Source organism: Cetorhinus maximus, chromosome X (assembly GCF_964194155.1).
Source record: "Cetorhinus maximus chromosome X, sCetMax3.hap1.1, whole genome shotgun sequence".
Lineage (NCBI taxonomy): Eukaryota > Metazoa > Chordata > Chondrichthyes > Lamniformes > Cetorhinidae > Cetorhinus > Cetorhinus maximus.
In genome coordinates, this window is record NC_135917.1 from 13,767,481 (window position 1) to 13,795,281 (window position 27,801).

Consider the following 27,801-nt stretch of genomic DNA (forward strand, 5'->3'; position numbering starts at 1 on the left):
ACTGTTTGGCAATCTCACAGTTTACTCCCTCCTTCTGACCTGTTCTTTATAAATGTCCAGTTTTTTTCTCTCTTTTTTTCTCTTCCTTAGATATGTTGGAATGTAGATAAATGTTGAATAAGATATATTGAAACAAGAAACTGAAAACGGAAATGGAAGTTGAAAGGACATCAAATGTTTAGCAAACATGAGGAAGGGAAGGATTTGCTTGACATTATTGTTCATTGACTGAAAGTTTTCGAATCAACGTCAAAGCTTTTATGAACAGAGCTGATCAAATACAAAGATGCACCTGGTAGACAATTTAGCTATCATTCAGAAGAAATAATTCCAAACTTGTAATGATGAAGCAGATATGGAATATTATATGCAGAGTTTTATGCAGCCACTTCTTCCGCCACTGATGTTTGGTATGGGATCAGAGCAAAGGAACAATGATGGTGATGGGACATGAGAATCCAGCAAAGTTGAGTTTATTTTTTTGAGAAGGGTCTTGCCCTATACATGGTGCAGGTAGATGAGTCAGCCTTTAAGCACAGCACCAGTGAAAAGAAAAAAGCTTCAAATGAGACTTGAGATTTGAAAATAAATCTTTCTCCCAACACATATGCTGAGGATGATTCAATTCAAGCTGGATAACTACCTACTCAGTAACAGAATCCCTGGTCTCAGTATAGACAGACCAAGATGGACAAAAACTACTTGGTGGTTGGGAACTGTCCTGAATGTTTGAGATGTGATGAGGGATGAATATTCTGGACCTTTGGGACTGGGATTTTTTTTAATATACATACAAAATGTAGTAGGAGCAATCCCAATGGGTTAGCTGGCTTTTTTTGGTCCCATTATCTTATTTTTTCATGACTATCAATTGTGTTAAAGGACATGCGGCTGCAAAATCTGCATGGAAAGTAGGTATATTGAATATCACTTGCAGTTCTTTACCCTCTTTCATCAATTAACTGGTAATCAGCTTCAGTGGATATTTCAAGGTGTTCTTTAGCTCCTCTCTGAATTTAGTCTGGGTTATGACATAAATACATGTGTTTGTGCAGCAACTCAAAAGTCGGAGCGCATCTCCAATCTGTTTGGCTGTTGCTGAATCAACGTCAATCCTGTAATAAGACATGATTGAAATCCGCTGAAGAATTAAATGTACAACATGTGTCATCCACAACAGGATAAAACTGCCTGATATACTGAAGAGTAAAATGATGGATTTTCTTCGATGCTCCACCTCTGGATCATCATCTTTCTCACTCTTTGTCTGGCTCCAGAGGCCCCTGCGGATTCGATTGGCTACTAAAATATGTCTGATAGTCAGAGCATTGAGTATCAAGATAAGAAGGAATGGAACAAATGGGGTTATGATATACTGAAGCAACTCAAATGCTGACCACATGGGGGAGGCGTAATAGTCCAAGCTTTTACTGATGCAGTACCAGGGAATATTGTCAATTATTTCATATAACTCATACTGGAAGTACCAGGGGATGTTCTTTAAGCAGCTAAGCACGCATATTGTGCTGATAACGATAGTTGCAGTTTTCTCAGTGCAATATTTTCTTTTCAGTTTCTGGGAGCAAATGGTGACAAAACGATCAAAGGTGAAAGAGACTGTTAACCACACCGAACTGTCTGAAGCTGCATAAACCAGGACCCCTCTGAGACTACACATGGCAGTGATGTTCAGGAAACTATCTGGAAAATAAGAGTCGCCAATCTGCTCGAAAATTACATCAACAATAACGACCAGTAGATCCGTCGCTGCCATGGATACCAGGTAGCGAGTGATGCACTTGGAGAGACCACACTTTCCCCGGGACAGTATTGCAATCACTACTATGTTAACTGTGAGAAAGAGGGAACATAAAAATTACTGATCAGCACAAGTATCAGCTCGACAGTAGTGTTCAGAGATGGATGGTTTCATTCAAGGGAACCAGGAAGAAGTGAATACAGAGTAGAGGATCAGGCACAGAAATTTTGAGCCCGAGGGAAGGATAATGAAGGGGCAATAGAGATCGGGGGGGGGGGGGGGGGGGGCGGGGTAAGAGAACCAGTATCAGATAGACACGGCCAAATCGGAGGAGGGTCTTGTGGGATGATCCTTAATTGCTCGCCTTTGCTTATGAGCCCTCACATCAGTACTCCATGCAGGTCTGGTCACCATATTATATTATTAAGGCACTGGAGGGGTGCAGAGAAGATTGGGAAAGGTGATACCAGCAATGCTTGGTTGTCCGGGCCGGCATGCACGAACAGGCTGGGTTTCTTTTCTCTTGCAAAAAGGAAAACTGAGGGGTGATCCAATAGAGGTATTTAAAATTCTGAAAGGTTTTGATAAAGTGGATGCAGAGAGAATGTTTCCATTTGCAGAGCCTTCAACATAGGATAGTCACCAAGAAATCTAACAGGGGAATTCAGGAAAAACTCCTTCAACCAAAGTGTGATGAGAATGTGGGACTTGCTACCACGGAGAGTGGTTGAAGTGAATAGTATTGATGCTTTTAAAAGGGAAGCTAGACAAGGATATGATGGAGAAGAGGCTAGAGGGTTACAACGATAGATTTAGATGAGGAAAGATGGGAAGAAGCTGGTGTGCAGCATTAACGCCAGCATAGGTTGCATGTGCCACATGGTCTTTTTCTGTGCCGTACTTCCTACTTAATCATTTCCCAACTGATGGAAGAACTATAGGGCAATAGAGGCCACAATTAGAATTAAAGGAGATAATTGGAGCAAGGGAAAGACAGAGAGATTGCGAGCAGGAGGACACTGCCTACAGGAGAAAGCTAGGAGCATCGACCTGGATGGACAGTGACAAGTGAGGGGAAAATCCAGGGGGCAGTATCCAGAAGTGATGTGGGACACACATTTGGGCAAAGTTCACTGGTTCCACTTTTCTATTCTTTAAGATTGATCAGGCTTGGGGAATGTAAGGGCTCAACTGAGGACAAGCACATTAAAGGTGGAGCTAAAGGTTTGATTAAGCAGATAAACAACAACCCCTTGATTTGTGACAAGCATTTAATTATCCAATTAAATTCAGTCAATTTTTATTGGTCTGGCACATTACCCATGGTACTGCTCTTGAACCAAGGGTATGGCCAGGTTGTAAGTCTGGTGAAGCCCGATGTTGGGAAAGCTGAGGTTAGGAGAGGAGACCAGGAAGCCAGCAGCAAGAGGTATTGTTGGAATTGGTACAGCATGGGGTTAGATACAGAGTAAAGCTCTCTCTACACCATCCCCATCAAACACTCCCAGGACAGTTACAGCATGGGGTTAGATACAGAGTAAAGCTCCCCCTACACCGTCCCCATCAAACACTCCCAGGACAGGTACAGCACGGGGTTAGATACAGAGTAAAGCTCCCTCTACACTGTCCCCATCAAACACTCCCAGGACAGTTACAGCACGGGGTTAGATACAGAGTAAAGCTCACTCTACACTGTCCCCATCAAACACTCCCAGGACAGGTACAACACGGCGTTAGATACAGAGTAAAGCTCGCTCTACACTGTCCCCATCAAACACTCCCAGGACAGGGTTAGATACAGAATAAAGCTCCTTCTACACTGTCCCCATCAAACACTCCCAGGACAGGCACAGCATGGGGTTAGATATAGAGTAAAGCTTCCTCTACACTGTCCCCATCAAACACTCTCAGGGCAGGTACAGCACGAGGTTAGATACAGAGTAAAGCTCCCTTTACACCGTCCCCATCAAACACTCCCAGGGCAGGTACATCATGGGGTCAGATAGAGAGTAAAGCTCCCTCTACACTGTCCCCATCAAACACTCCCAGGACAGGTACAGCACGGGGTTAGATACAGAGTAAAGCTCCCTTTACACCATATATCAAGCACTTCATGGGAAAGTGTAGCACAAGTTGGGTAAAAGCACAAGAATAACCTGTGTTTGTGCAGTTCTTTTAACATTGAAAAACGTACTGTCCCTGCCACAGGAGTGTTTGATGGGACGCTGAATAGGGAGATTTCCCTTCCCTGGCAGGTAAATTCTTCTACCAACCTGTCCAGATTTGATCCACTAAACACACTGCAGGAATTCACCAAGGCTCCTTCGACAGTACCTTCCAAACCCACGACCTCTACCATCTGGAAGGACAAGGGCAGCAGACATATGGGAACACCACCACCTGAAGGTTCCCCTCCAAGCTACTCCCCATCCTGATTTGGAAATATATCTCCATTCCTTCACTGTCACTGGGTCAAAATCCTGGAACACCCTCCCTAACAGCGCTGTGGGTGTACCTACACCATATGGACTGCAGCGGTTCAAGAAGGCAGCTCACCACCACCTTCTCAAGGGCAATTAGGGATGAATTAGGAAGACATGCTGGCCTAGCCAGTGATGATAACATCCCATGAACAAATACACATATATCTCTATATATTTAAATCTTCAAAGCTTTGAATAGCCCAAGACTCCACAATGTCAAATCAATCTAGCTGTCCACTTATCTCTTTGATCATCCTCTTGACATCTGGTGTTGAATACTGAGATGGTTTGAACCCAATTCTCATTATCATGAACCACGATTCTGAGTGTTACCAGGATGTGCTGTCCTGCAGTGATACATCAAGACTTTTCAACACATCATTTGTATCTTACCACTAAACGAAATACTGTGGACGCTGGAAATCAGAAAATACTGGAAACACTCAGCAGGTCTGGCAGCATCTGTGGAGAGAGAAACAGAATTAACGTTTCAGGTTGATGACCTTTCATCAGAACCAAACTGTTAAAAATCAACACTATTAGGAGAAATAGATCCAGAATTAAATAAAGAATCGTGTGTGAATGGTGACAACAGAATAGCAGCAAGAGAGGGAATCAGTGCAAATATGGCAAAGAGGATAAAGTTCCTGTGGCCTGGGACCAAGATGGAGAAAGGCAGGCAGACTCTGAGCCTGTGCTCCCCCTCACCGTCCATGTACCGATTGGGGGCCCTTAATGCCACCCCCACCTCTCCACAAAACCCCTGCATCAACCCACACCTCCTTGACTGTCCCACCCGTCTACCGATAGGGGACCCACAACTCCCTGAGCTAACCCACAGCTCAGCCCACTGTCCCAGCCATGGCTTGATCAAGAAGGACACCATCCCCCCAGCCCTACACTAGCCCACACCTCCCTGAGTGTCCCACCCGTGTACTGATAGGGGATCTCCAAACCACGGCGCCATCCATGTACTGGATTCCCCTGTCACTTCAGCAAATGAGTGTTCAGCAAGTTAAAGAAAAAGACCAGTTTACAGTCTAGCTCGATGTTGTCTCATATGTGATTTTAGGCCAAGTCTCGATTTGCATAACCAATTGCAAATATTGCATATGAAGTCAATGTTAGAGGAATGGATGGAAGCATTGGCTTTGTGCCACACTCGCTTGTCCTGAAGGCACTTGACTCTGTTCTCCTCAAATGTTGAAATTATTTGATGACAGAGACTTCTCCATTTGGGTCTGTCCAAGGTTGTTTCTTCCCATGTATTGGGACCCAGCTTGCAGTCTGAGGTTAGCTTTTAGATTGTCTTTATATCTAAGTTTGGGATGTTTTGTAGTCAGACGTCTTGTTGTCTGGGTTCCCTTGTTCCGCTGGCTGTAGAGTACTGCCTTTGATATGTGGGAATCTTCCATGTGAACCACATGACCCATCCAGCAAAGCTGAGCTCTGATGAGCATACTCTCGATGCCAGGTATGCAGAACTTTGCAAGAACTCAGTGTTGAGGATTTTGTCTTACCACCAGAGATTGCAAGTAGATCACAGACAGCAAAGATGGAACGCTTCCAGCTGTTTATGTGATGCTGGTAGGTTGTCTAAGCCTTGCACCCATAGAGAAGTGATGTAAGAACCACTGTCTGGTAGACTTGGATCTTTGTTCCGAGCCAAGCTCCATGCTCTTTCCAAAATCTGTGAGTGAGTGAACTGCCAAACGTTGAGCTTGCTTTTACCAGGCGATGGTTGATTTTGTCATTCGGCATCGTGTTATTGGAGAGGATACTCCCAAGATAGCAAAATCTTCACACCGAATGGAGGAGTGTGTAGTTGATAATGACGGTGGGGTCTTGAAGACCAGAGGCAGGCTGATACAAGATCTCTATCTTCCTCAGACCTATTGCCAGGCTAAAGTGTTCTGAGGCTAGGGAAAAGCGATCAAACAGCAACTGAATGCCCTCCAGAGTATGTGCTATGAGAGTACAGTCCACGAACAAGAGTCCACTCAGTAGCTGTTCAGTAACCTTTGTGCAGGTCTTGAGCCTTTACAAGCTGAAAATGTTGTTATCTGTCCAGAACTGAATGTGCACTCCTGTGTCAAGATCTTTGAGTGCGTACTGGAGCATGGCCAAAAAGTGAAAGGCAAACAGAGCTGGAGCCAGTACATAGCCTTGCTTGGTGCCATTGGTGACAGGAAAGGCATCTGATGACGTACCACTTTGCATCACACTGGCCATCATGCCAATGTGAAATGAGCAAATGACACTGATCACCTTTTCAGGGCACCCATATTTATACAGAACTTTCCAAAGGCCTTTCTGGTTTACTGTATCAGGAAAACGAACACCATATAGATGTCCTTTTCTTGAACTTGATATGCTGCAGAGATCATGCCCACTGTTCCCCATCCTGCACTGAAGCCACACTGTTATTCTGGGTACACAAGAGTTAATGAGGTGAGTGACAATTGGATTAAGAATAACCCTTGCGAGAATTTTCCCTGCTGTTGAAAGAAGTGATATTCCACGATGATTGTCACAGATGGGCTTGCTCCCTTTCTGTTTGTAGAGATTAGCTATGGAGGCATCCTTGTCTTGGGGCACAGTGCCCTGGTTCCAGATTAGGCAGAATAGACTAGTGAGTTTCCTAACCATGTGAGTCCCTCCATACTTGAATACTTCAGGTGGGATGCCATCAGCTCCTGGTGACTTACCCATAGAAAACTGCTTTATGGCATTCATAACTATTGGCTGCTTGAAGCTCATGAGCCTCACACCATTGGTTCTTTGCCTGTCTTAGTTTGGTCTGCAGCATGTATTTTGAGTGATGGTATCTGGCGTTCCTTGCTGGTGATTTTTTGTCAGATACGTAAGATCTGTGAGTGTCATGCACTTCATCTAGAAGCTTGCCTATGTCATGGTTGTTGTTGTTAAACCAGTCTTGGTGCTTCTGTTTAACGAATTCTAGGACCTCAGATTCCATTCTGTAAGTAACAGCCTTTAACTCTTTCACGAGTTTTCAATGGAAATATTGTCCTCCAGGATATCAGTAATTCCTGTGGCTAGTTTGTCTTCCAGTTCTTGTCTCTTGGCCATGTCTTTTAAGAACAGTTACATCAAGCTTCCTTTGTGGCTTGACTGTGTTGAAGCACTTGAGATTTTATCTACAAAGACACGATACTCCTGACAAGCAGAATGTCGGACCAGCATTCCGCACCTCTGGAGCAGGTAGAGCGAACGTCCTTGAAATCTCTCTATCGTACAATTACGTAGTCCAACATGTGCCAGTGTTTGGATATGGGGGGCATCCATGTTGTTTTCAGTTTGTCTGTTTGTTGGAAGACTCTGTTTGTGATGGTTAGGTCAAACTCACTGCATTTAGAGAGAAGGAGCTGGCCATTGGAGTTTGCTCTGCCAATACCGTGATGTCCTAGTACTCTTCTCCATGTATAACAGTCTGTGCCCACTCAGGCATTGAAATCAGCAAAAATAATGAGTTTGTCCTGGTGGGGTACTCCTCTTGCTGAGGTCATCATAGAATGCTTCTTTGACCTCGAGTGTATGTGTCATTATTGTAGCATAGGCATTAATGAATGTTGCATGCTGGTTATTGGCAAGATTTAAACAAAGAACCATGAGTCGATCGCTGATCCCCGCAGGAAGTGGGAGTCAAGCTTGCATGCTAGTTCAGATTGAATAGCAAAACCCATACCTGACTGTCGAGGCTGGTTCCTTGAACTTGCCAATCCAGTAGAATGTGTAGCCTGCACCAATCTCCCCAAGTTGAAATTTCTCAGCAAGCTTTGTTTTGCTTTGGGCAGCACTGTCAATGTTATACCTGCCCAGCATTCTAGCTATGAGGCTGTTCTGCGCTCTGGTCTCGTATTGTTGTCTATAAGTGTCCTGACATTCCATAAACTGAGCTTCATACACTGGCGAGTAGTCTAAGCCTTTACATTTCTATGGCAGTATGTGGATGACTAGCCAGGAGAGGCAGGTGCAGAGAGAGTATGCTGTGTTTAGGGTTCTTTTTCTTCCCCTTGCCCAGATTGGGGAGAGCAGTCACCTCAGGAGCACACGAACTCCACATCTGCATCTGCTCCAACATATGGAGAGCGACCATCACTGTGAGGCCGCCTGTGTGCAGGGTTATGACAGAAGACTGCATGCCTCCATCGCCACTTCCCCATCACCACAGGGCTTGGTATCTGTTGTAGGGTGGCCGAGTTATTCTATTAGTGATAGAGTTGATCTGCAGACACTTCTTGGGTGGAAATTGTAAGTGTATTTACAATATACTCAGCAACTACACGTGTGCTTCCAACTCCAACTCTATCCCTACACTGACTGCTATTGGTTACTACAGATCATGTGATCTTGCCTAAACAAGTATTACTCTTAAAGGTACATTACACACTAAATAAAACCATAATTACTACATTCCTCCCCCTTTAACTCATCTATACATATTATATTTACAAGTACATATTTTTCAAGACAACATAATATTTACAGTGGGTAAGGAATTTACAAGTTCAGTCTTTTAGACGGTTTCCTGGTACTTGTGGAACGTCTCAGCTCCACAACATCAGAGTTTTTGTCAGGAACCTCCTTTTCTGGAGTTGCCTGAACATCAGGTGCTTCAATGGGCACTCGCAGTTCTGTATCCTCAACTCTTACAGGAACATCAGACATGTCAGTCCTGGGTTGAGTATCTTCAACAGGAAACACAGACCCGGCCGTGGTCACCGGTGGAACCAAATCTTGGTGATTTGTCTCTCTCTTCCTTAAATGGTCCACATGTTTATGGATGATCTGGCCTTCCCCCTCCACGTGGTAAGATAGAGGTCCAGTCACTGCATTTCACCTGGTAACCACTTTGATCCTTTCCCGAAGTTTTTCATGTATACTGGCTCTCCCACGGTAAACTTCCTCTCGCGACTATGCCAGTTGTGTCTAGTTTTCTGGCTTCCGTGATTCCTTTCCGCCTTCCCCTCTAAATTCGGCATTATTAAGCTCAATCTCATCCTGAGATGGCATTTTGTTAATAACTCCGCAGGTGTGACACCTGTTGTTGTGCGAGGGGTAGTCCTGTAATGGAAAAGAAAGTGAGCTAGCTTGGTTGCCAAGGAATCTCCAGTTAGATTTTTCATGCCAGACTTGAATATTTGAACTGCCCTTTTGGCCAGTCCATTTGAGGAAGGGTGGTACGGTGCAGTTTTCACATGAGTGATACCGCTTAGGCTGATAAACTGTTGAAACTCAGCACTGGTAAATGCTGTGCCATTATCGGAAACGACTACTTCTGGTAATCCATGGATGGCAAAACTCTGATGTAGTTTCTCAATTGTAGCGGCCGATGTTGGTGACTTCACCTCATATACGTCCAACCATTTTGAATGGGCATCGACAATGAGCAGAAACATTGTTCCCAGGAAAGGTCCCACATGGTCAATGTGTAACCGCACCCAGGGTCTACTTGGCCACTCCCTTGGGTGTAATGGAGCTGTCACTGGCAACTTTTGCAGTTGCTGAGATTGCACACAGTGCTTTACCACACTCTCTATTTCACCATCCATCCCAGGCCACCATAGATAGCTGCGTGCTATGGTCTTCATTCGGGAAATTCCTGGATGGGCACTGTGTAGTTCAATTAAAAGTGGCTCCCTTCCCTTTGGAGGAACTATCACTCGTGCTCCCCACAATAAGATGCCATCCTGGCTGGTTATTTCATGTCTCCTGTTGAAGTACGGTTTCATTTCATCAGATACGACCTCCTGTGACCAACCTTGTAGCACTTGTTCTCGTACCTGAGATAGGATTGGGGGAGGCAGTGGCACAGTGGTATTGTCACTGGACTGGTAATCCACAGACCCAGGGTAATGCTCTGGGGACCAGGGTTTGAATCCCACCACGGCAGATGGTGGAATTTGAACTCAATAAAAATCTGGAATTAAAAGTCTGATGATGACCAATTGTTGTAAAAACCCATCTGGCTCACTAATGCCCTTAAGGGAAGGAAATCTATCATCCTTAACTGGTCTGGCCTACATGTGACCCCAGACCCACAGCAATGTGTTTGACTCTTAAAATGCCCTCTGAACAAGGGCAATTAGGGATGAGCAATAAATGCTGGCCTAGCCAGTGATGCCTACATCCCATTAACAAATCAATAAAAAAAATAGGACTTGGTCCTGACTTGTCCAATCTGTTGAGTGCATACCAGTGAGGAATCTAAGGAATTTAACAGTTGGAACTGGGACATGCTTGTCATTTTCTTGTAAAGGCTAAGGGCATCGGCGTTTGCAATTGCCAGGCCTATTGATGAAAGTGTATTCGTATGCTGCCAGAATTAAGGCCCATCGTTGTATTCTTGCTGAGGCTATGGGTGGTAGGGTCCTCGCTAAACAACCCTAGCAGTGGTTTGTGGTCTGAAATGATTGTAAAATGGCGGCCGTGTACATACTGGTGAAATTTCTTGACACCAAAGATGATGGACAGGCCTTTTTCTATCTGCGAGTATCCCTTTTCTGCTGTGGTGAGCGTTCTTGGTACCTAATCTATTGGCCGTTTCGTGCTGTCTCCATCCGATGAAAGAGCACTGCTCCCACTCCATAGGGGGATGTGTCACATGTCAGCGCCAATTTTTTCATCTGGTCATAATGCGCTAATAGATTGGATGAGTGTAACAATTGCTTCACCTTTACGAAAGCTTCTTTCTGGGGCGCCTCCCAAGACCAACGTTGGTTCTTTTTGAGTAGAGAATGCAGGGGGGCCAGCACTGTAGACAAATTGGGTAAGAACCGCCCATAATAGGTGATCATTCCTAGGAATGACTTGAGCTCTGAGGCGTTCTTTGGAGCAGGTGCCTCTCTTATGGCTCTCACTTTCTCCTTAACCGGGTGGAGACCCTGTGAATCTACCTGGTGACCCAAATAGATTACCTCCCTCGCTTAGAACGTGCACTTTTCTGTTTTTAAATGCACTCCAGCCTGCAAGAAATGTTTTAAGACTTCTTCTAAGTATGCCAAATGCTCTTTTTCATTGAATCCTGTCACCAATACATCATCTAAGTAGATTACAACATGGGGCAGTCCCTGCAGTAAGCTTTCCATTGTTCTCTGGAAGATGGTGCAATCTGAGGAAACATCGAAAGGCAACCGTGTATATTGGTACAACTCTTTGTGGGTACTAATTGTGATAAATTTCCGGGAGGCATTACCCAACTCTAATTGTTGATAAGTATGACTCATGTCAAGCTTTGTGTACATTGTCCCTCCTGCCAGCTTAGCATACAGGTCTTGGATTTTTGGAATGGGGTGTCTGTCCAGTTTAGCTACTTTATTAACCGTCAGTTTGTAGTCTCCACAAATTCAGACGCTTTGGTCGGGTTTAAGGACGGGGATTATGGGTGCTGCTCATTCTGAGAACTAAACAGGTTGTATAATGCCCAGTTTCCCTAGTCTTTTCAGTTCAATGTCGACTTTTTCTCACAGGGCATATGGCACCGGTCTCGCCTTCATGAAGCGAGGGGTTGATTCCGGATCCACATGAATCTTGGCCTGCAGGCCCTGGATTTATCCCGGTTCATCCTTAAAGACGGTGTCATACTCTCTAAGTAGCTCTGGTGTCCCGCTTGCTCTCAACTGGAAAATTTCAGCTCCTTCTAACTTTATTTAACCAATTTTGTCCCAGGAGGCTTGGCCCTTCACCTGCTACCACCATCAAGGGTAGCTTTGCTGATTGGCTTCCATAATGGACAGTTACTCTGCTCATGCCTTTTACTTGAATGCCTTCATCCGTATATATGTTTTTAGCTTGGCAGCTGTTTCTCCTAAACTTAATTGATGTTCCCCGTTATTCAGATATCTGAAGGTCTGTTCCCCAATTACTGTAATGGAAGCTCCCGTGTCCACTTCCATTCTAACAGGTTTGCCATTTACTTTCACTGTGACAAATATTGGTTCTGTCTTTCCAATTTTCAGATTAAACAATGTGTAAATGTCAGAATTTGTTGTTTCCGGCTCTTCTACATCGTAGATTTCATTGGGCTTCTTTTGTTTACAAGCCTGCTTGAATCTTTCCTTGCATTGCCTCATCATATGTCCATTTCTCCTCAGTGCCTCACCCATGTACTGATAGGGGACCCCCATCCCTCCACACCAGCCCACACCCCCCCCACTCCTAGAAGTTTTGGTACATACATCCTATATTACTGGCACTGACTGTCCAGCAAACAGTAGCTGTGGGTAAGGCCTGAAGTTATAAAGTGCCTATTGTCATTTAATTATCTCCAGTCCTCCACCAATCACAGACCTCTCCTTTTTTCCCCTCTTCATCCCCTTTTCTCTGACACTATCTCCCCTTCTAAACTGCTGATCTGTACATCCCCATTTCTGATGAAAGGTCATTTAGACTGAAATATTATCCATACCTTCCTCTTTCCATCAAAACTCCTGAGAGTGTTCAGCATTTTCTCTTTCTATTTTAAATAATAGAAGGTTTCTTCTTCCAGGACTTGTGAGAAGTGGCTCAAAGGTGATTGTGAAAGTCCTGCTTTAACACTCAGACCCTGGATGTCCTCGTGCACTCTGTTATGAAGAAATACAGAGTTTGATGAGGACAGGTAGCCCTGAAAACAGGCTGCAGTGGAGTGGAGTGAAGTTGATTCTGTGGCACTCACTTCACATACAATCTGTATTGCAAAAGAACACTTTATTATGACCGCAAGATTCAATGCAAGATATGTATGCACAGCATGGCTGTTACTTAATACCTGTGAGGATAAGGGTGCAGGGTGGATAGCTAGAATGCTAACCATGACTAAGTCTGATGTGGGAAAGCAGAAAAACAGTATAGAACGGTTGCAGTATTAAGGAATTCATTCTTCTGGACTCTCAGTTGTGACTATCCCCCTAATTATTGAATTCCTTAATGCTACAAAGGTAAAGGATATCTTGAAGCAACTGGAGAGGAACTGGCAAAAAGAGGGAGAAGACCCAGTTGTTGTGGCTCTTATTGGGACCAATGATATAGGAAAGAAAAGGGAGGAGGTCCTGCTCAGGAAATATCAGAAGTTAGTAACCAAATTTTTAAAAAATGACTTCAGCGGTGGTAATCTCAGGGTTACTGCATGTGCCATGTGTTAAGTGGCATTGGTATAAGCAGATCAGAAAGGTGACTGTATGGCTGAAAAACTGGTGTGGGGGAAAAGGGGTTCCATTTGATGACACACTGGCGCCAGTACTGGGACAGTAAGGAGCTGTACTGATGTGATGGGCTGCACCGGAACTGGAGTTGAACCAGTAGCAGAAAAGGTGAGTAGGGCTGTTGATAAGATTTTAAATTATTAAGATAGGGCAGGGGCGATGGTGGGATCTGATAGAAATAACACAAGCCTGAAGATAAAAGAAATAGGAATTGAGAGTAAAGATCAGATCAAGGTAAGGGACAAGGGTAGTCAGGGAAGAAATGCAGTCATAGAACAGAAATATAAATTGGTGATTGAAAATAAAGTTAGTGGAACAAAAACAAATTAAATTGCCTATACAGCGATGTACACAGTGTCCAAAATATAATGGGGGTATTGGGAGTCACAAGCCATAGTGAGGAATCAGATGCAGTATAAACAACTGAAACCTGGCTACATAAAGAATAGGACTGGCAACTAAATATTGCAGGTTATAAGAATCAGAAAGGACAGGGAGGGAAGATGAGATGTGGTACTAATAAGAGAAAACATGCTGACAATAGAACAAAGGGACATAACTAACAGAAGGTTAGAAACAGAATCCATATGGATTGAAAGAAAAGATAAGTTGGGATTGATCACACTAGAGGTATTCTACAGACCACCTAAGAGTGGAAGGGAGGTGTAGGAAAAAATATGTAAGCAAATCTACGAATAAGTAATAGACACGGAATAATAATCATGGGTGATTTCAACTATCCTCAAATGAACAGGCAAGAAGAAGTAGCAAAGGAGATAGAAGGAATAGAGTTTTTACAATGTGCTCAGGGCTCCTTTCTTACCCAGCACATAAGTCCAACAAGAGAGGAATCACTGATGGATTTAGTAATGAAAAATGAACCAGAGCATTTAAGAGAAATAAGCATAGGGGAACATCCTGGCAACAACAATCACAACATAATAAGGGAGGCAATCACAATCAAGTCTGTAGTTTCCCTGCTCCAACACCTAGGACTGAATTCATGTTAATCTCACTGGACCAGGGTGCTCAGGCTAATTGCAAACCCCAATCATTGGGCAGGTGTGCTGAGATCAGCTTTGATCCTGAATTGACATATGCGGCTTCAGTTTAGGACCTGAAAGAGAGCACCTCTGACCATGCAGCACATCCTGAGTGCCAGCCTAGATTGAATCCCTGTGGTGAAACTTGAGTCCATCGCCATGACCTCCTGACTCATAGCCTATTGTCGTGCCACTAAGTCAAACAGAGGCTCACAGCAAAACATACAAGGAATTGAAAGAAAGTTATTCACCATAATAGAACAGAAACACAGCTCACCCAAATGGGAATTAAAACGTTGCAATATAGCTGTAAAATCTAATGAAAGATACTTTGCTGCATCATATACTGCGTGTGTTCTCCAGCTAGAACTATACAAGGGTAGCTCAGTGATAATAACACCTGTAATGTGTTGTCAGCTGCAGTACCAACCCTGGATTACACAGCATACAACCATGAAAAGAGTCACACATCATTGCTTATGTTAATCACGCAAAGCACACTCCAGCTTCAATACAGATATCAGATTAAAGCTGTCTCATAATATTAAATTCATTGAACTGGTGCCAAGGAATGTGTGGCTGTACAGCAAAGACGTTAAGGCAACCATAGCAGATTAGCAGGCATCCCCCAGGAAGAACAGAGCTAGGAGCAAAGCTAAACGGAGACTGATAGAATTACAAATTGGCCATCGAGACTCACCAGAAACTCCGACAGCTCCGAGAATACAGTAGAAAATCAGCTCGGCCACATAAATTATCCAGTGAACCTGGAGTTGGTCCATTTTCTCTGAGAATCCACAGTGTTGGTATTGGAAGCAGAAAGACCGAGTCCTTCATTGAAAAAATTCCTATTTATTTTGTTGAGAAACCTCCAGTGACATAATTGAGCTGCACCATTACTAATATTACTCACAGTTACTTGAACAAACAGGTTGACAAGAGCTCCTTTTTCTCCTGTGTGTTTATAAGAATTATGTTCAAATAGGAAATTTCAAGTCATGCAGCTCCAGGGTCAGATTGTTGCTTTGACAGAAGTTCTTCACAAGCAATAATTAAAGCTGCGTTATTACAATAGTGGTGCTGACCCATCACACACACTCTGTGCTTAGCACATCCGTTTTATGAATGTGGCACATTGCACCACTGTCAATTCAATAATTCTATTCCAAACACTGCGCACACTATCACTCACTTGTTTGACTGGGGGAGTTCTTCAGTTCAGCAAGTGCTGCCCAGTCATGGAATCACATCTAACAGTAGACGTTTTGTTTTGGGTTTTGCAAGTGCCGGCTGGTTGAGTGCGATCTGTACTCTGCCTGTTACGAACAGCCAAAGGAACACGTTGTTTGATTTGATCAGCCAATCGTTGTGATGTACGGCCTAACTACCTGGCATCATACTGGCAGTGAAATTTGTACACGGCGTTGCTCAATTGTATGGTAGGCAGAAGGTCTTTTTGGACCGACGGCTGCATCCTGTTAGTAGCCACTGCATAGTAGCGGTGTGAAATGGCTTGCTTAACCTGTTCAAATTTTTGAGATACTTTGCCTTTCCAGGGTAATTTGAGGTAGGCTGGGCAGTTTTCAGGTCCAAAAGTGGCAGCCTATGGTCCATTTGGCCGTGATAGGGCAGCACTTGCTGAGCAATCTTGAGTGTGCTAACAACCAATTTAAGATAATCAGTTGAGCTCATAACATGGCTCATTTATGGTTGCTAGAAGCAACGTACATTCATACAGAAGGGCCTGTTCTCTGCAAAGGAAAGGAATACGTTCAAGCTTTGCACCTTTTTTGAATTACCCAGGAGCTTGGGGAGCCTATAGTTCTCTGTTGCTTTCCTCATGGCAACGCCCTGGCCAATCCCAGCCGACTTGTCAACCAATCAGCATCTTTTCTCCTGTAGCATAAATTATTGTGATCGTTTGAAATTTGGCGCTTTTACATTTGTCCTGATGAGTGCAACATGAAAACATGTAACATGTCTCTCCATTTCAGCAATATTCAAGCTCTGTACTTTAAATGACTGTCCCAATGATCTTGCAAACAAGAGTTTGTTTTACTACTGATTCACTTTTTTTCAATTTCCTGAAGAGATATCCTTTTCCATTCTGCATAGCCTTTCCACTTTTTCTATGTCATTGGATGAAAGGCTGTACATTGACTTTGCAATTCCTCACATTTTTTCGTAACTCTGTACAGGATTGTATACAGTCTGGACCCTGGGGCAGCAAGAACACAAGACCATACGCAACAGGAGCAGGAGTAGGCCATTTGGCCCCTTGAGCCTGACCTGCCATTCAATAAGATCATGGCTGATCTGATTGTGGCCTCAACTCCACTCTCCTGTCTGCCCCCCATAACCATTGACTCCCTTGTCAATCAAAAATTTATCCAGCTCAGCCTTGAATGTATTCAATGACCCAGCCTCCAGTGCTCTCTGGAGAGAATTCCACAGACTAACGACCCTCAGAAAGGAAAAAACAATCTCCTCATCTTCATCTTAAATGGGAGACACCTAATCTTTAAACCGTGTCCTCTAGTTCTAGACTCTCCCACAAGAGGAAACATCTTTTCAGCATCTACCCTGTCAAATCCCCTCAGGACCTTATATGTTTCAATAAGATCACCTCTCATTCTTCTAAACTCCAATGGAAACAGACCGAACCTGTCCAAACTGACCTCATAAGGTAACCTCCCCATCCCAGGAATCAGTCAAATGAATCTTCTCTGAACTGCTTCTAATGCCATTATGTCCTTTCTTAAATAAGGAAACCAAAACTGTACACAGTACTCCAGATGTGGTCTCACCAATGCCCTGTATATCAGTAGCAAAACGTCCCTACTTTTATATTCCATTCCCCTTGCAATAAACACCAACATTCCATTTGCCTTCCTAATCACTTGCTGTTCCTTCATACTAACTTTTTGTGATTCATGTACCAGGACGCCCAGATCCCTCTGTACCTCAGAGTTCTGCAAACTCTCTCCATTTAAATAACATACTGCTTTTATATTCTTCCTACCAAAATGAACAATTTCACATTTTCCCACATTATACCCCATCTGCCAATTTTTTCCCCACTTACATAACCTGTCTACATCAATTTGTAGACTCTTCATGTCCTCCTGACAACTTACTTTCCTATCTATCTTTGTGTCATCAGCAGCAAATTTTGCTACAAGATATTTGGTCCCTTCATCTAAGAAGACATTAATGTACGTCAGAAATAGTTGAAGCCCCATCACTGATCCCTGTGGCACTCCACTAGTTACAGCATGCCAATCCAAAAATGACTAATTTATCCTTATTCTCTGCTTCCTGTTAGCTAACCAATCCTCTATCCACGCTAATATGTTATCCCCTACACCATGAATGCTTATTTTGTGAAGTAACCTTTGATGTAGCACTTCATTGAATGCCTTTTGGAAATCCAAGTACACACCTACAGGTTCCCCTTTATCCATGTTGCTTGTTATTTCCTCAAAGAATTCTAATAAATTAGTTAAACGTGATTTCCTTTTCACAACGCTATGTTGACTCTGCCTGATTGTATTATGATTTTCTAAATGCCCTGCTACTACCTCCTTAAGAATGGATTCTAGCATTTTCCCTATGACAGATGTTAGCCTAACTGATCTATAGTTTCAAGCTTTCTGTCTTCCTCCTTTCTTGAATAGAAGGGTCACATTTGTGATTTTCCAATCAAACAGGACCATCCCAAAATCTAGGGAATTTTGGAAGATCCCAACCAATGCATCTACTATCTTTTCAACCACTTCTTTTAAGATGCAAGGATTCAGGCCATCAGGTCCAGGGGACTTGTCAGCCTTTAGTTCTATTATGACACAGCTGATGGTAAAGGCTGGGTTGCTCAAATTCCAGAGGGAAACTTGCAGCAACTGTCATAACCCATTTTTGCAATTTGTAAGTTTTGAGATGCAGTCTTTGAATTCAGTAGTAATAAGACCACTGAGTCTCAAGAGGTACTTTTTATAAAACTAAATTAAACATTTGTTAATACAAGAAAGATTGTAAACACATACATACGTCTACAAAATTACTACTATAATAACTACAAAAATACCCTAATTAACCTGACTCTCAGTTACACCACTGTTAAGGCAACGGCAAATCTCATAGATTTAAAGAGACACTTGGCAGAGCACACCCTGGACAGTCACATTCAAAATTAGTTTCTTTCAGCCCTGGGTCCTCGCAGACAGATTTGAGGTTTACAGGCTGGAGGCTTCTCACATTTATTGGATCTTAAAATGCCTCTGCCTTACACACAATCTCCTTTCTCCTTTATACATAAGACCATAAGACATAGGAGCAGAAATTAGGCCAATCGGCCCATCGGGTCTGCTCCGCCATTCAGTCATGGCTGATAAGTTTCTCAACCCCATTCTCCCGCCTTCTCCCCGTAACCTTTGATCCCCTTACCAATCAAGAACCTATCTATCTCGGTCTTAAATACACTCAATGACCTGGCCTCCACAGCCTTCTGTGGCAATGAATTCTATAGATTCACCACTCTCTGGCTAAAGAAGTTTCTCCTCATATCTGTTCTAAAAGGTCTTCCCTTTACTCTGAGGCTGTGCCCTCAGGTCCTAGTCTCTCCTACTAATGGAAACATCTTCCCCACGTCCACTCTATCCAGGCCTTTCAGTATTCTGTAAGTTTCAATCAGATCCCCCCCTCATCCTTCTAAACTCCATCGAGTATAGATCCAGAGTCCTCAAACGTTCCTCATATGTTAAGCCTTTCATTCCTGGGATCATTCTCGTGAACCTCCTCTGGACCCTCTCCAGGGCCAGCACATCCTTCCTGAGATACGGGGCCCAAAATTGCTCACAGTATTCTAAATGTGGTCTGACCAGAGCCTTATAAAGCCTCAGCAGCACATCCCTGCTTTTATATTCTAGTCCTCTCGAAATAAATGCCAACTTTGCATTTGCCTTCCTAACTACCGACTCAACCTGCAAGTTAACCTTATATACATATCTTTCTCTTTGAAAATAAATTTTCCATTGTATCACTAGGCTTTTAACTTTACCTCTTCTAACAATAACATCCTTTAATTCCACCAATTTTATTAGTAAGCTGAACAAAATAAACACATTGCTTGGCGTCTTCTAGCTAGGTGCAAGATTTCACCCATTGTTTTGAATGCTTTATTTAAAAATGCAAATTGCTCCCTTGACACCTGTGTTTCTGAACTTCCCCATGTTTACCTAATTACCATTTCAAACCTACTTCTCTCTATACATCAAAGCCTCCAGACCAGCTGGCTTTAATCCAATTAAGACACACACTCACACGGCTAGAATTTTTGGGTTGGCGAGCGAGGGCGGGGCCCGCTCGCCGAGGCATAAAATGATGCGCGGTGATGTCGAGCGGGCGTCCCAACGACACCGCATGTCATTCACATTTTCAATTCGGCGGGCGCACAGCCAGTTCAACTGCGCACCCGCCAAACTGTCAAAGGCCTTTTAAGGCCATTTAACTTTCAATTAAACTAATAAACGGAGCTGCCCGTCCAACTTTAAGGTTGTCGGGCAGGTGAAGAGCCCAGGCGGCCTTTGCATTTGTTCATGGAATCTCATCCACGGGCGGGACAAGGTTTCATGAAGTTTTTATAAATTGAATAAAAATTTTTATAAAAATTCATTGACATGTCCCAGCTCATGTGACACTGTCACATGAGGGGACGTGTCTTACAATTTTTCTTTCCTTTATTTAAATTTTTAAAACTTAAATTAATCTCCCTGAGGCACAGGGAGCGCTCAGTGCTTCTGGGCGCACGTCACGCTGGGTGGGCCATAATTGGCCCACCCACGTAAAATGGTGGCGCGGACCTGATCGGGGGCGCTGATTGGGTCCACGCCCGCCCCCGCACACCCCCACACAACCCCCCCAACGGGGTGAAAATTCTCCCCATAGACACAGACACCACTAGACTCTATTTTAAAAAATAGTTTCCAATAACATTATTGTATCTTCTTGACAGCTCTAATAGTTTTCTCAGTACCTTTTCCCGAGTGATTGTTTTATGTTCTTCCCTCCCTTTTACCTCTTGATTTTCAGGTATTCGTGGGATGTTTTTTGGGTTTTCTGCAGTGAAGTGTTACAGACAGGAGGGGATTTAATTTAAACAGCCCTAATTTCTCCTGTCGCCACCTGTCCATAAACAGAAAGGTGTTTTTGATTTCCCCTTTATAAGCAGTGGCATATTTCCCAACCCCTCAGTTTTGGTGTAATCCAATTTCTATTAATAACCCCACAGCAAACTTGAGATAGGATGAACTCAGGGGGTTAGTTTATTTGTACACACTCAAAACATTGGAGGAGGGTAACAATGTTGCCTCTTTTTCATTCATACAGTAAAAGAGGGATAGAGAAAGAAAGATTTACAGGCCAAGGATCACAGAGCAAAGAATTATTGTTTCACATAGTCATACAGCCATAGAGTTATCGTGTCTGTGCCGGCCATTAAGCACCTATCTATTCTAATCTTATTTTCCAGCACTTGGCCCATAGCCCTGTATGCTATGGTCTTTCAAATGCTCATCTAAATACTTCTTAAATGTTGTGAGGGTTCCTGCTTCTACCATGCCCTCAGGCCGTGTGTTCCAGGTTCCAACCACCCTCTGGGTGAAAAAAGTTTTCCTCAACTCCCCTCTAAACCTCCTGTCCCACACTTTCAATCTATGCCCCCTGATTATTGACACCTCCGCTAAGGGGAAAAGTTTCTTCCTATCTACCCTATCTGTGTCCCTCATAATTTTGTATACCTCTATCAGGTCCCCCCTCAACCTTCTCTGCTCTAAGGAAAATAACCCTAGTCTATCCAGTCTCTCTTCTTGCTGAAACGCTTCAGTCCAGGCAACATTCTGGTGAATCGCATCTGCACCCTCCCCAGTGCAATCACATCCTTCCTATAGTGTGGTGACCAGAACTGCACACAGTACTCCAGATGTGGCCTAACTAGCATTTTATACAGCTCCAACATAACCTCCCTGTTCTTATACATGTGTCCAGAGTCCAGAAACAAAGTCCAATGGTGTTTTCCTTTACAGAGGTCAGCAGGTTGAAAACTGATTCTGGATAATTCACTTTTCCAGTGGAGATGACTTCCATCATGAGATAGGCATACAGAGATGAATCAGTCTTGTAGGCGATGGTACAGAGGTTCCTGTCGAAACAGTGTAGATGGGGCCAGGCATTCAGGCCTGGACAGAGTCCTTTTTCTGGGCTGCTGCTTGGCAGATGGACATCGGTCCTGCACTGCTGCGCGGGCTGAACTCCATCGCCATAGTTGGCCCCAACAGTGTCAATGTGAGAGGGGTGCAGGGCAGCTCGATCCCACTTCAGCTTCCCCTCCTCCTCAAGGAGTCAGCCAGGGGCCGTCAGGTACCCATAGGGAGGAGGATCAGCAGCTCGACACCCCGGGGCCATCCACCCAGGTGACTCCAGGAACATCCGGCCGATCCAAATCCCCTCTTCCTGTGACCTCCGCAGCTCCAGCTCCACAGGATGAGGAGGGTGCAGCTGGCCAACAGTAGGACACCCAAAGCAGGCCAGTGCCCTCCAAGTCTTGGCCATTCAGAGGACACATGCCAATGTCATCACAGACAGGGTGTCATAGTCAGCAGGCTGCCTCCACCTCTGCTGTGGATGTCCAGGGAGCACCAAGACGTAGCTGCAGGGTTAGGAAAGTTAAGAAGATGTAACTCTTTCGAGTTATCAACAGATCGCATGTAACTCTTTCAAGTACATTCACAGTTCTTGGTTTCCAGGAGTGGGACATGAACCCACAACCTTCTGATTCAAAGGCGAGGGTGCTATGAACTGAGCCACAGCTGACATCTCTAAGAAGATGTAACTCTTTTCGAGTCAAAACAATTAACTAAATTAACAATAACAAGGGATAAATCAAGCACAGCCCCTAATTCAGGTCAGCTGTAAAACCAAGGACAAAGTTTAAAGGAAACTTACAAACATTAAACCAAAATGTGATTAAAGGGGTCAACAAAACACCCCAGTCCCCGCGGTGCCCACCATGCACGGAAGGCCTCGATGGTGCCGGCAGACACTGCGTGCTCCCTTTCCAGGGACATCCGGCCGCCAACGTAGCCGCGGAAGAGGGACAAACAATCGGGCGGGACTCCCCCGTCGATCGCCCGCTGCCTGGACCTGTTGATGGCCAACTTGGCCAGGCCCAGGAGCAGGTTCACGAGGAGGTCCTCCTTCCTGACCCCCTTCCGCACCGGGTGTCCGTAGATCAGGAGCGTGGGACTGAAGTGCAAACAAAATAGTAACAAAAGGTTTTTTAAATAACTAAAAAGGGAGTGCAGCCTACAACACCCTATGTAAACATGGTCCACGGACTCCACAAGACCACAGAAAAGGCAGGTGTCTTGGGAGTCCGTGAACCTACACATTCTACGATTATAGGGGACTGCTGCATGCAACACCCTCCAACCCAGGTCCCCGATAGAAAACGGGAGGACACCTCCGTAGAGGGCCTCCCATCGGGGGCCTCCGCCGCCGGACGGCAACAAGGCACGCCAGGGCGTGTCCGGGCGGCGGACGAGGGCGAGAAAATGGAAGGTGTGCAGCAGCAGTCCGTACAGAAAACTCCTCCGCGCCGTGCCAAATGGCACGTCCCCGAGGCGGCTCATATTATTGCGGGGCACCGGCACCCGAGGGAGGGTTCGGGGCTTGGGGCCAATGTGGAATTCCGTCCGAACAGGGGAACGTTCAGCCGGAAGATCACCGCGCACCTGGGCCACCTCGAGACCTAAAATGACTTCGGGTCCGAGCACGACCGTTTTTAGGTCTTGGATGGCATCGGCTGCGACCTGGACACTCACTGACGCGCGGCGCGCCAACTCCTGCGGGAGCATCCAGCCCAGTCCTCCGCCACCCAGCACATCCCCGATCCTGGTCACCCCGGCAGCCATAGCCCTCCTCTCCGCCAGCCACTGAAAGGGACGGAGGGGCGGATTCCTGAGCAGCAGCTCTCTGACGATAGCCGCTACTCCTGATGGGGGAGAGCTGCATCGCGAGGCGACCACGTTCCAGACTTTAGTCAGGTCCTGGTAAAAGACAGGCAACGCCTGTAAGGAGCCACCAAGGCCTCTCTGCTCTATAAACAGGAGCTGCACGTCATAATTCAGGCCGTGCACCTGGCGGAAGAAATACGTCGCCAGGGCACACCATCTCGGAGGAGGCTCGACGTAAAGGTATCGCTGCAGGGTCTGAAGATGGAAAGTCGCTACCTGCGTGCATAGGCACACTAGCGCCTGACCGCCCTCCCTAAGCGGGAGACTCAGAACCTCAGCAACGACCCAGTGCAATCTTTTGTCCCAGAAGAAGTCGACTAGCATTCTCTGGATTTTTACGACAAAGTCCATGGGAGGGGTCAAAGTGACCAGCCGATACCACAACATGGCGGCGATCAGCTGGTTTATGACCAGAACTCAACCCCGGTTAAGTTCCATTAGCTGCTGTGGTTGGATTTGAACCCATGTCCTCAGGATATTAGGCTGGGGTTCTGGAGCACTAATCCAGGAACATTACCACTATGCCAAACATCTCCCCTGGTTGGATGGGCAGAGAGCAGTGTAACTCTTTCGAGTACATTCACAGTTCTTCACTTTTTTTTTCCGGGAGTGGGACATGAACCCACAACCTTCTGACTCAAAGGCGAGGGTGCTATGAACTGAGCCACAGCTGACACCTCTAAGAAGATGTAACTCTTTCGAGTTATCAACAGATCACATGTAACTCTTTCGAGTACATTCACAGTTCTTGATTTCCGGGAGTGAGACATGAACCCACAACCTTCTGATTCAAAGGCGAGGGTGCAATGAACTGAGCCAAGCTGACACCTCTAAGAAGATGTAGTTGCACAGCCTGGGCACGGAGGTTAATCACTTATACATAATGTTCACTATTGTAAATAAACTCCCAGGAATGTCTCCCTGCCTATGGCTCCTTGTTCTGATGAACAGTGTTCTTGTCACTCAGATGTGAAACCTTTCTGCACAAGATAAAGGCAGGTGTCTCAGTCCAGGGCCTCTTCCCTGTGCAGTGTGTAACCTTCAGACCACAGTGATGGTCCAGCCTCACACTCCCTGGACACATTACTGACGCCTGCACCTCGATGGTGTTGGTCATTGCTGCCAGAATGTAGTGGGCAGGTGTCACTGAGTTCCCTCATTCTCTCTGTGTGTTCTCAGCACCTTTAAGGTGGGGCTGGTCCCCATCTCTTTAGCATCTGTGACCAATGACCCTGTGCTCCTGAAGGGGTCAGGTGCTGAAGGCAGACAAAGGATCAGGTGCACTTAAAGTTTCGCAGCTGCTTCTCCATGATGTGACTCTGATCACAGAGCACAAGCGAGCTTCCCTCGGCCAGACAGGTGTCTGACATTCTCAGAGGCTATATGAAGATCTATGGAGTGTCCTCACTGCATGTCGTCATCATCCTGCTGCAATCGAGCGACTATTAGGGCCTCTGATGCATTTCCATGACAGGAGCCTTATTACAGATGCTGCCATCAGCCACACAGGAGTCAAACCTTCACAGATGCAAGGTGAGGATGTCAGGACTGTCCTCACTGCATCTCATCATCATCCTCCACAAATCTAGCAGCTATTAGGGCCCCACGAGCACGCCTGCCTCGTCTGGCCAGTGCGATGGCCCTATCTCTGGCATCCTCGCCTTCGAGGACCTTCTCACTCTCATCCCTGTCGACATCCTTCTCATCGGAGGGGACATGCAGCTCTTCCATCTCCTCCCCAGCCAGGTGCCCTCCACTGTTGCAGCACCAGGCTATGTAGCGCCCAGCAAGCGACGATGATGCACGATGCCCTCGGTGGACTGTGTTGCAGTACTCCACCGGACCTGTGGAGGCACCGGACCCTCATTTTCAAAATGCCTATAGCTTGTTGCACCAAAGCCTGGGTTGCAGCTTGAGCCTCGTTATACCTTCACTCTGCTGCAGTCTGAGACCACCGCACGGGTGTCATCAGCCACGGCCTCTGTGGGTAGCCCTTGTCCCCAAGGAGCCAACCCTGCAGCCTCTGTGGACCCTGGAAGATGTCAGGGATCTGAGAGCTGCTCAGAATGTAGGAGTCATGAGTGCTCCCTGGGAATTGTGCGCAGACCTGTAGGATGTGTTTGTGGTGGTTGCAGACAGCTGAACACTGAGTGAGAGGAAGCCCTTGCGGTTGATGTAGTTGACCGCTTGTTGCCACAGAGATCTGAGCGCCACGTGAGTGCTATTCATGGCACCCTGTACCTGTGGGAAACCTGAGATCTGGGCAAATCCCAGCACTCTTGCTTCCTGACTTTCCTGATCTTAGTGCGAAATGCACTAAGTTCTGTGCCTTCACGAAGATGGCGCCCATGACCTCCTGGATACACTTGTGCGTGGAGGCTTGCAAGATCCTGCACAGGTCACCTGTGGAGCCCTGGAAGGAGCTGCTGGTGTAAAAATTGAGTGCTGTGGTCACTTTCAGGGCCATTGGCAGTAGATGCCCTCCATGTCCCTGTGGCACCAGATCCTGCAGTAGGTGGCATATGTGACTGAGCTAGTTCCCTAGACATGCACAGCCTTCGGCGACACTGGTTCTCAGTCATCTGCAGGAATGACAGGCACTGTCAATAGACCTGGGTCTAGCGAGGTGCCTACCAGTGACGGCTCACTGTGGATCTTCAGCTGCATGCACAGCAGGCCCTGCCGCATTTTCACCTTGAGGGTGATGCTCCTCCCATTGCTGAGCCAGGCATCTCTGCTGCTCTCTTCTTCTTCTCTGGTCCCTGTAAGTCATGAGGCATACTGCTAAATCACCAGGCTTCATGATCCTGATGTTCTCTTCCTGTGGGATCAAAGAGAGAGACGTGCAGGTTAGCATATGGGTCCTGAGGACCTCTCTTGGTTAAGTCTCATGATCCCTTCATGCAAGCCGGAGAGCACTTGGATAGCCAGTGTGTTGTGTGCTTCACGGCTGTCTGAAACCTGCCTTTTAAAGGCAGACATAAACCACGCCTTTCTGAAGTCATGCCGACATGGGTGGTAAATTTGACGATCATTCTGGCATGCAACCACAATGATGAGGTACACATGCATTAAAATTAAGTTCCCAATGTTGGACAGTGGGAAACGTGGGCCGCCATTGATGGGCGGTATGGATGATCGCAAATTGGTTTCACAACGGCATAAAACTAATTTTTGGCCTTCTCACCATATTGTCCGCTCACGGCCACCATGATGCCCAACAGAAGCAGGCACTTCCGGCCTAAGCCTCTGAAATAAGTGTCAGCCAACCAAACATCAGAATTGTTGTGAAGGACAATTGAATTCACCCCCTCCTGTTTAAATGCAGGTTCATTTTTCTGCTGAGTAGTCTTCTTTAGATGTTTTAAGGACTTCATTGAGGTTATTCTGATATACAGCTGAGCAACTTTGATAATTCTTTTATTCAGTTCACAAATTCTCATAATCTCTTCCTGTTTCTTCGTATTCCACTGAACTGGAGCTTTGTCCAATTCCATTTTGATAAAAGTTGTCATTTCCTCTTTCTGAAGTTCTAATTTATGTTCAGGAGCATGTATTTGTTCCTGCAGCTCTATAGTGTTAACACTGGACTCAGCTTTTCCATTTTACATCAAAGCATGCTTCTCCTTTGTCTTGTCATTAGCTACGAGTACTGTTTCGCTCTGCTTTGCCACACTTTGAACTTGCTTTCTATTTTTAGTTCGGACTGCTGTAAAACTTCTCGAATGGCCCTTAACTTTTCCTGATCGGCTGATGCTCCAATGTCCTTTTTACATTAGCAGGCCGAGTTTCTGACTTTTTCAACATGTCCTTATTCAGAACATCAATGTCATCAGCAGGTTGACACAAAGTAATTGGTTTTTCCAAATCACTCAAATTTCCTTGTAAAACTTCGCTTTCAGCAGCCTCGGCAGGTTTGCTCAAGAGAGCAATACTTCATCCACAGCCAAGTTGTTTCCAAATAAGAAATCTACCCCTTCAATTGGTAAATTAGGAACGACCCCCCATAGTAAAAAGACCATTAACATAAGCATATTTTAAATTAACCTTATACAAAGGAACGAGTAAGCAATTTCCAACAATACTCTGTATTAATACATCTTTATTCAGTGTGCTTTTTGGAGAAAGCTTCATATCAACTGCCACCACTAGTGAACGTGCTGCTCCTGTATCCCTAAGGATAACATCAACTTCCCTGCCTCACCAGATAAAACTGGGGACACTTCACCCTTAGACAGCAATCTT

General features: G+C 45.3%; 1 protein-coding gene and 1 long non-coding RNA gene across 2 annotated transcripts in view; one reads left to right on the top strand and one right to left on the bottom strand.

Annotated features, from left to right (window-relative positions):
* Positions 1-958: 958 nt before the first annotated feature.
* Positions 959-4,957, bottom strand: LOC144672607 (putative G-protein coupled receptor 139). Its single transcript, XM_078534426.1, has 2 exons — positions 4,951-4,957; positions 959-1,851 (listed from the first exon to the last, which is right to left on the bottom strand). The coding sequence occupies exons 1-2, from the start codon at positions 4,955-4,957 to the stop codon at positions 959-961; spliced, it is 900 nt and encodes a 299-aa protein (XP_078390552.1).
* Positions 4,958-6,379: 1,422 nt separating this feature from the next.
* LOC144672652 (uncharacterized) overlaps positions 6,380-27,801 on the top strand; it is a 56,437-nt gene continuing 35,015 nt past the window's right edge. The window contains exon 1 of the long non-coding RNA XR_013574127.1: positions 6,380-6,693. This is a non-coding gene — a long non-coding RNA (uncharacterized LOC144672652). The remainder of the gene's footprint in view (positions 6,694-27,801) is intronic.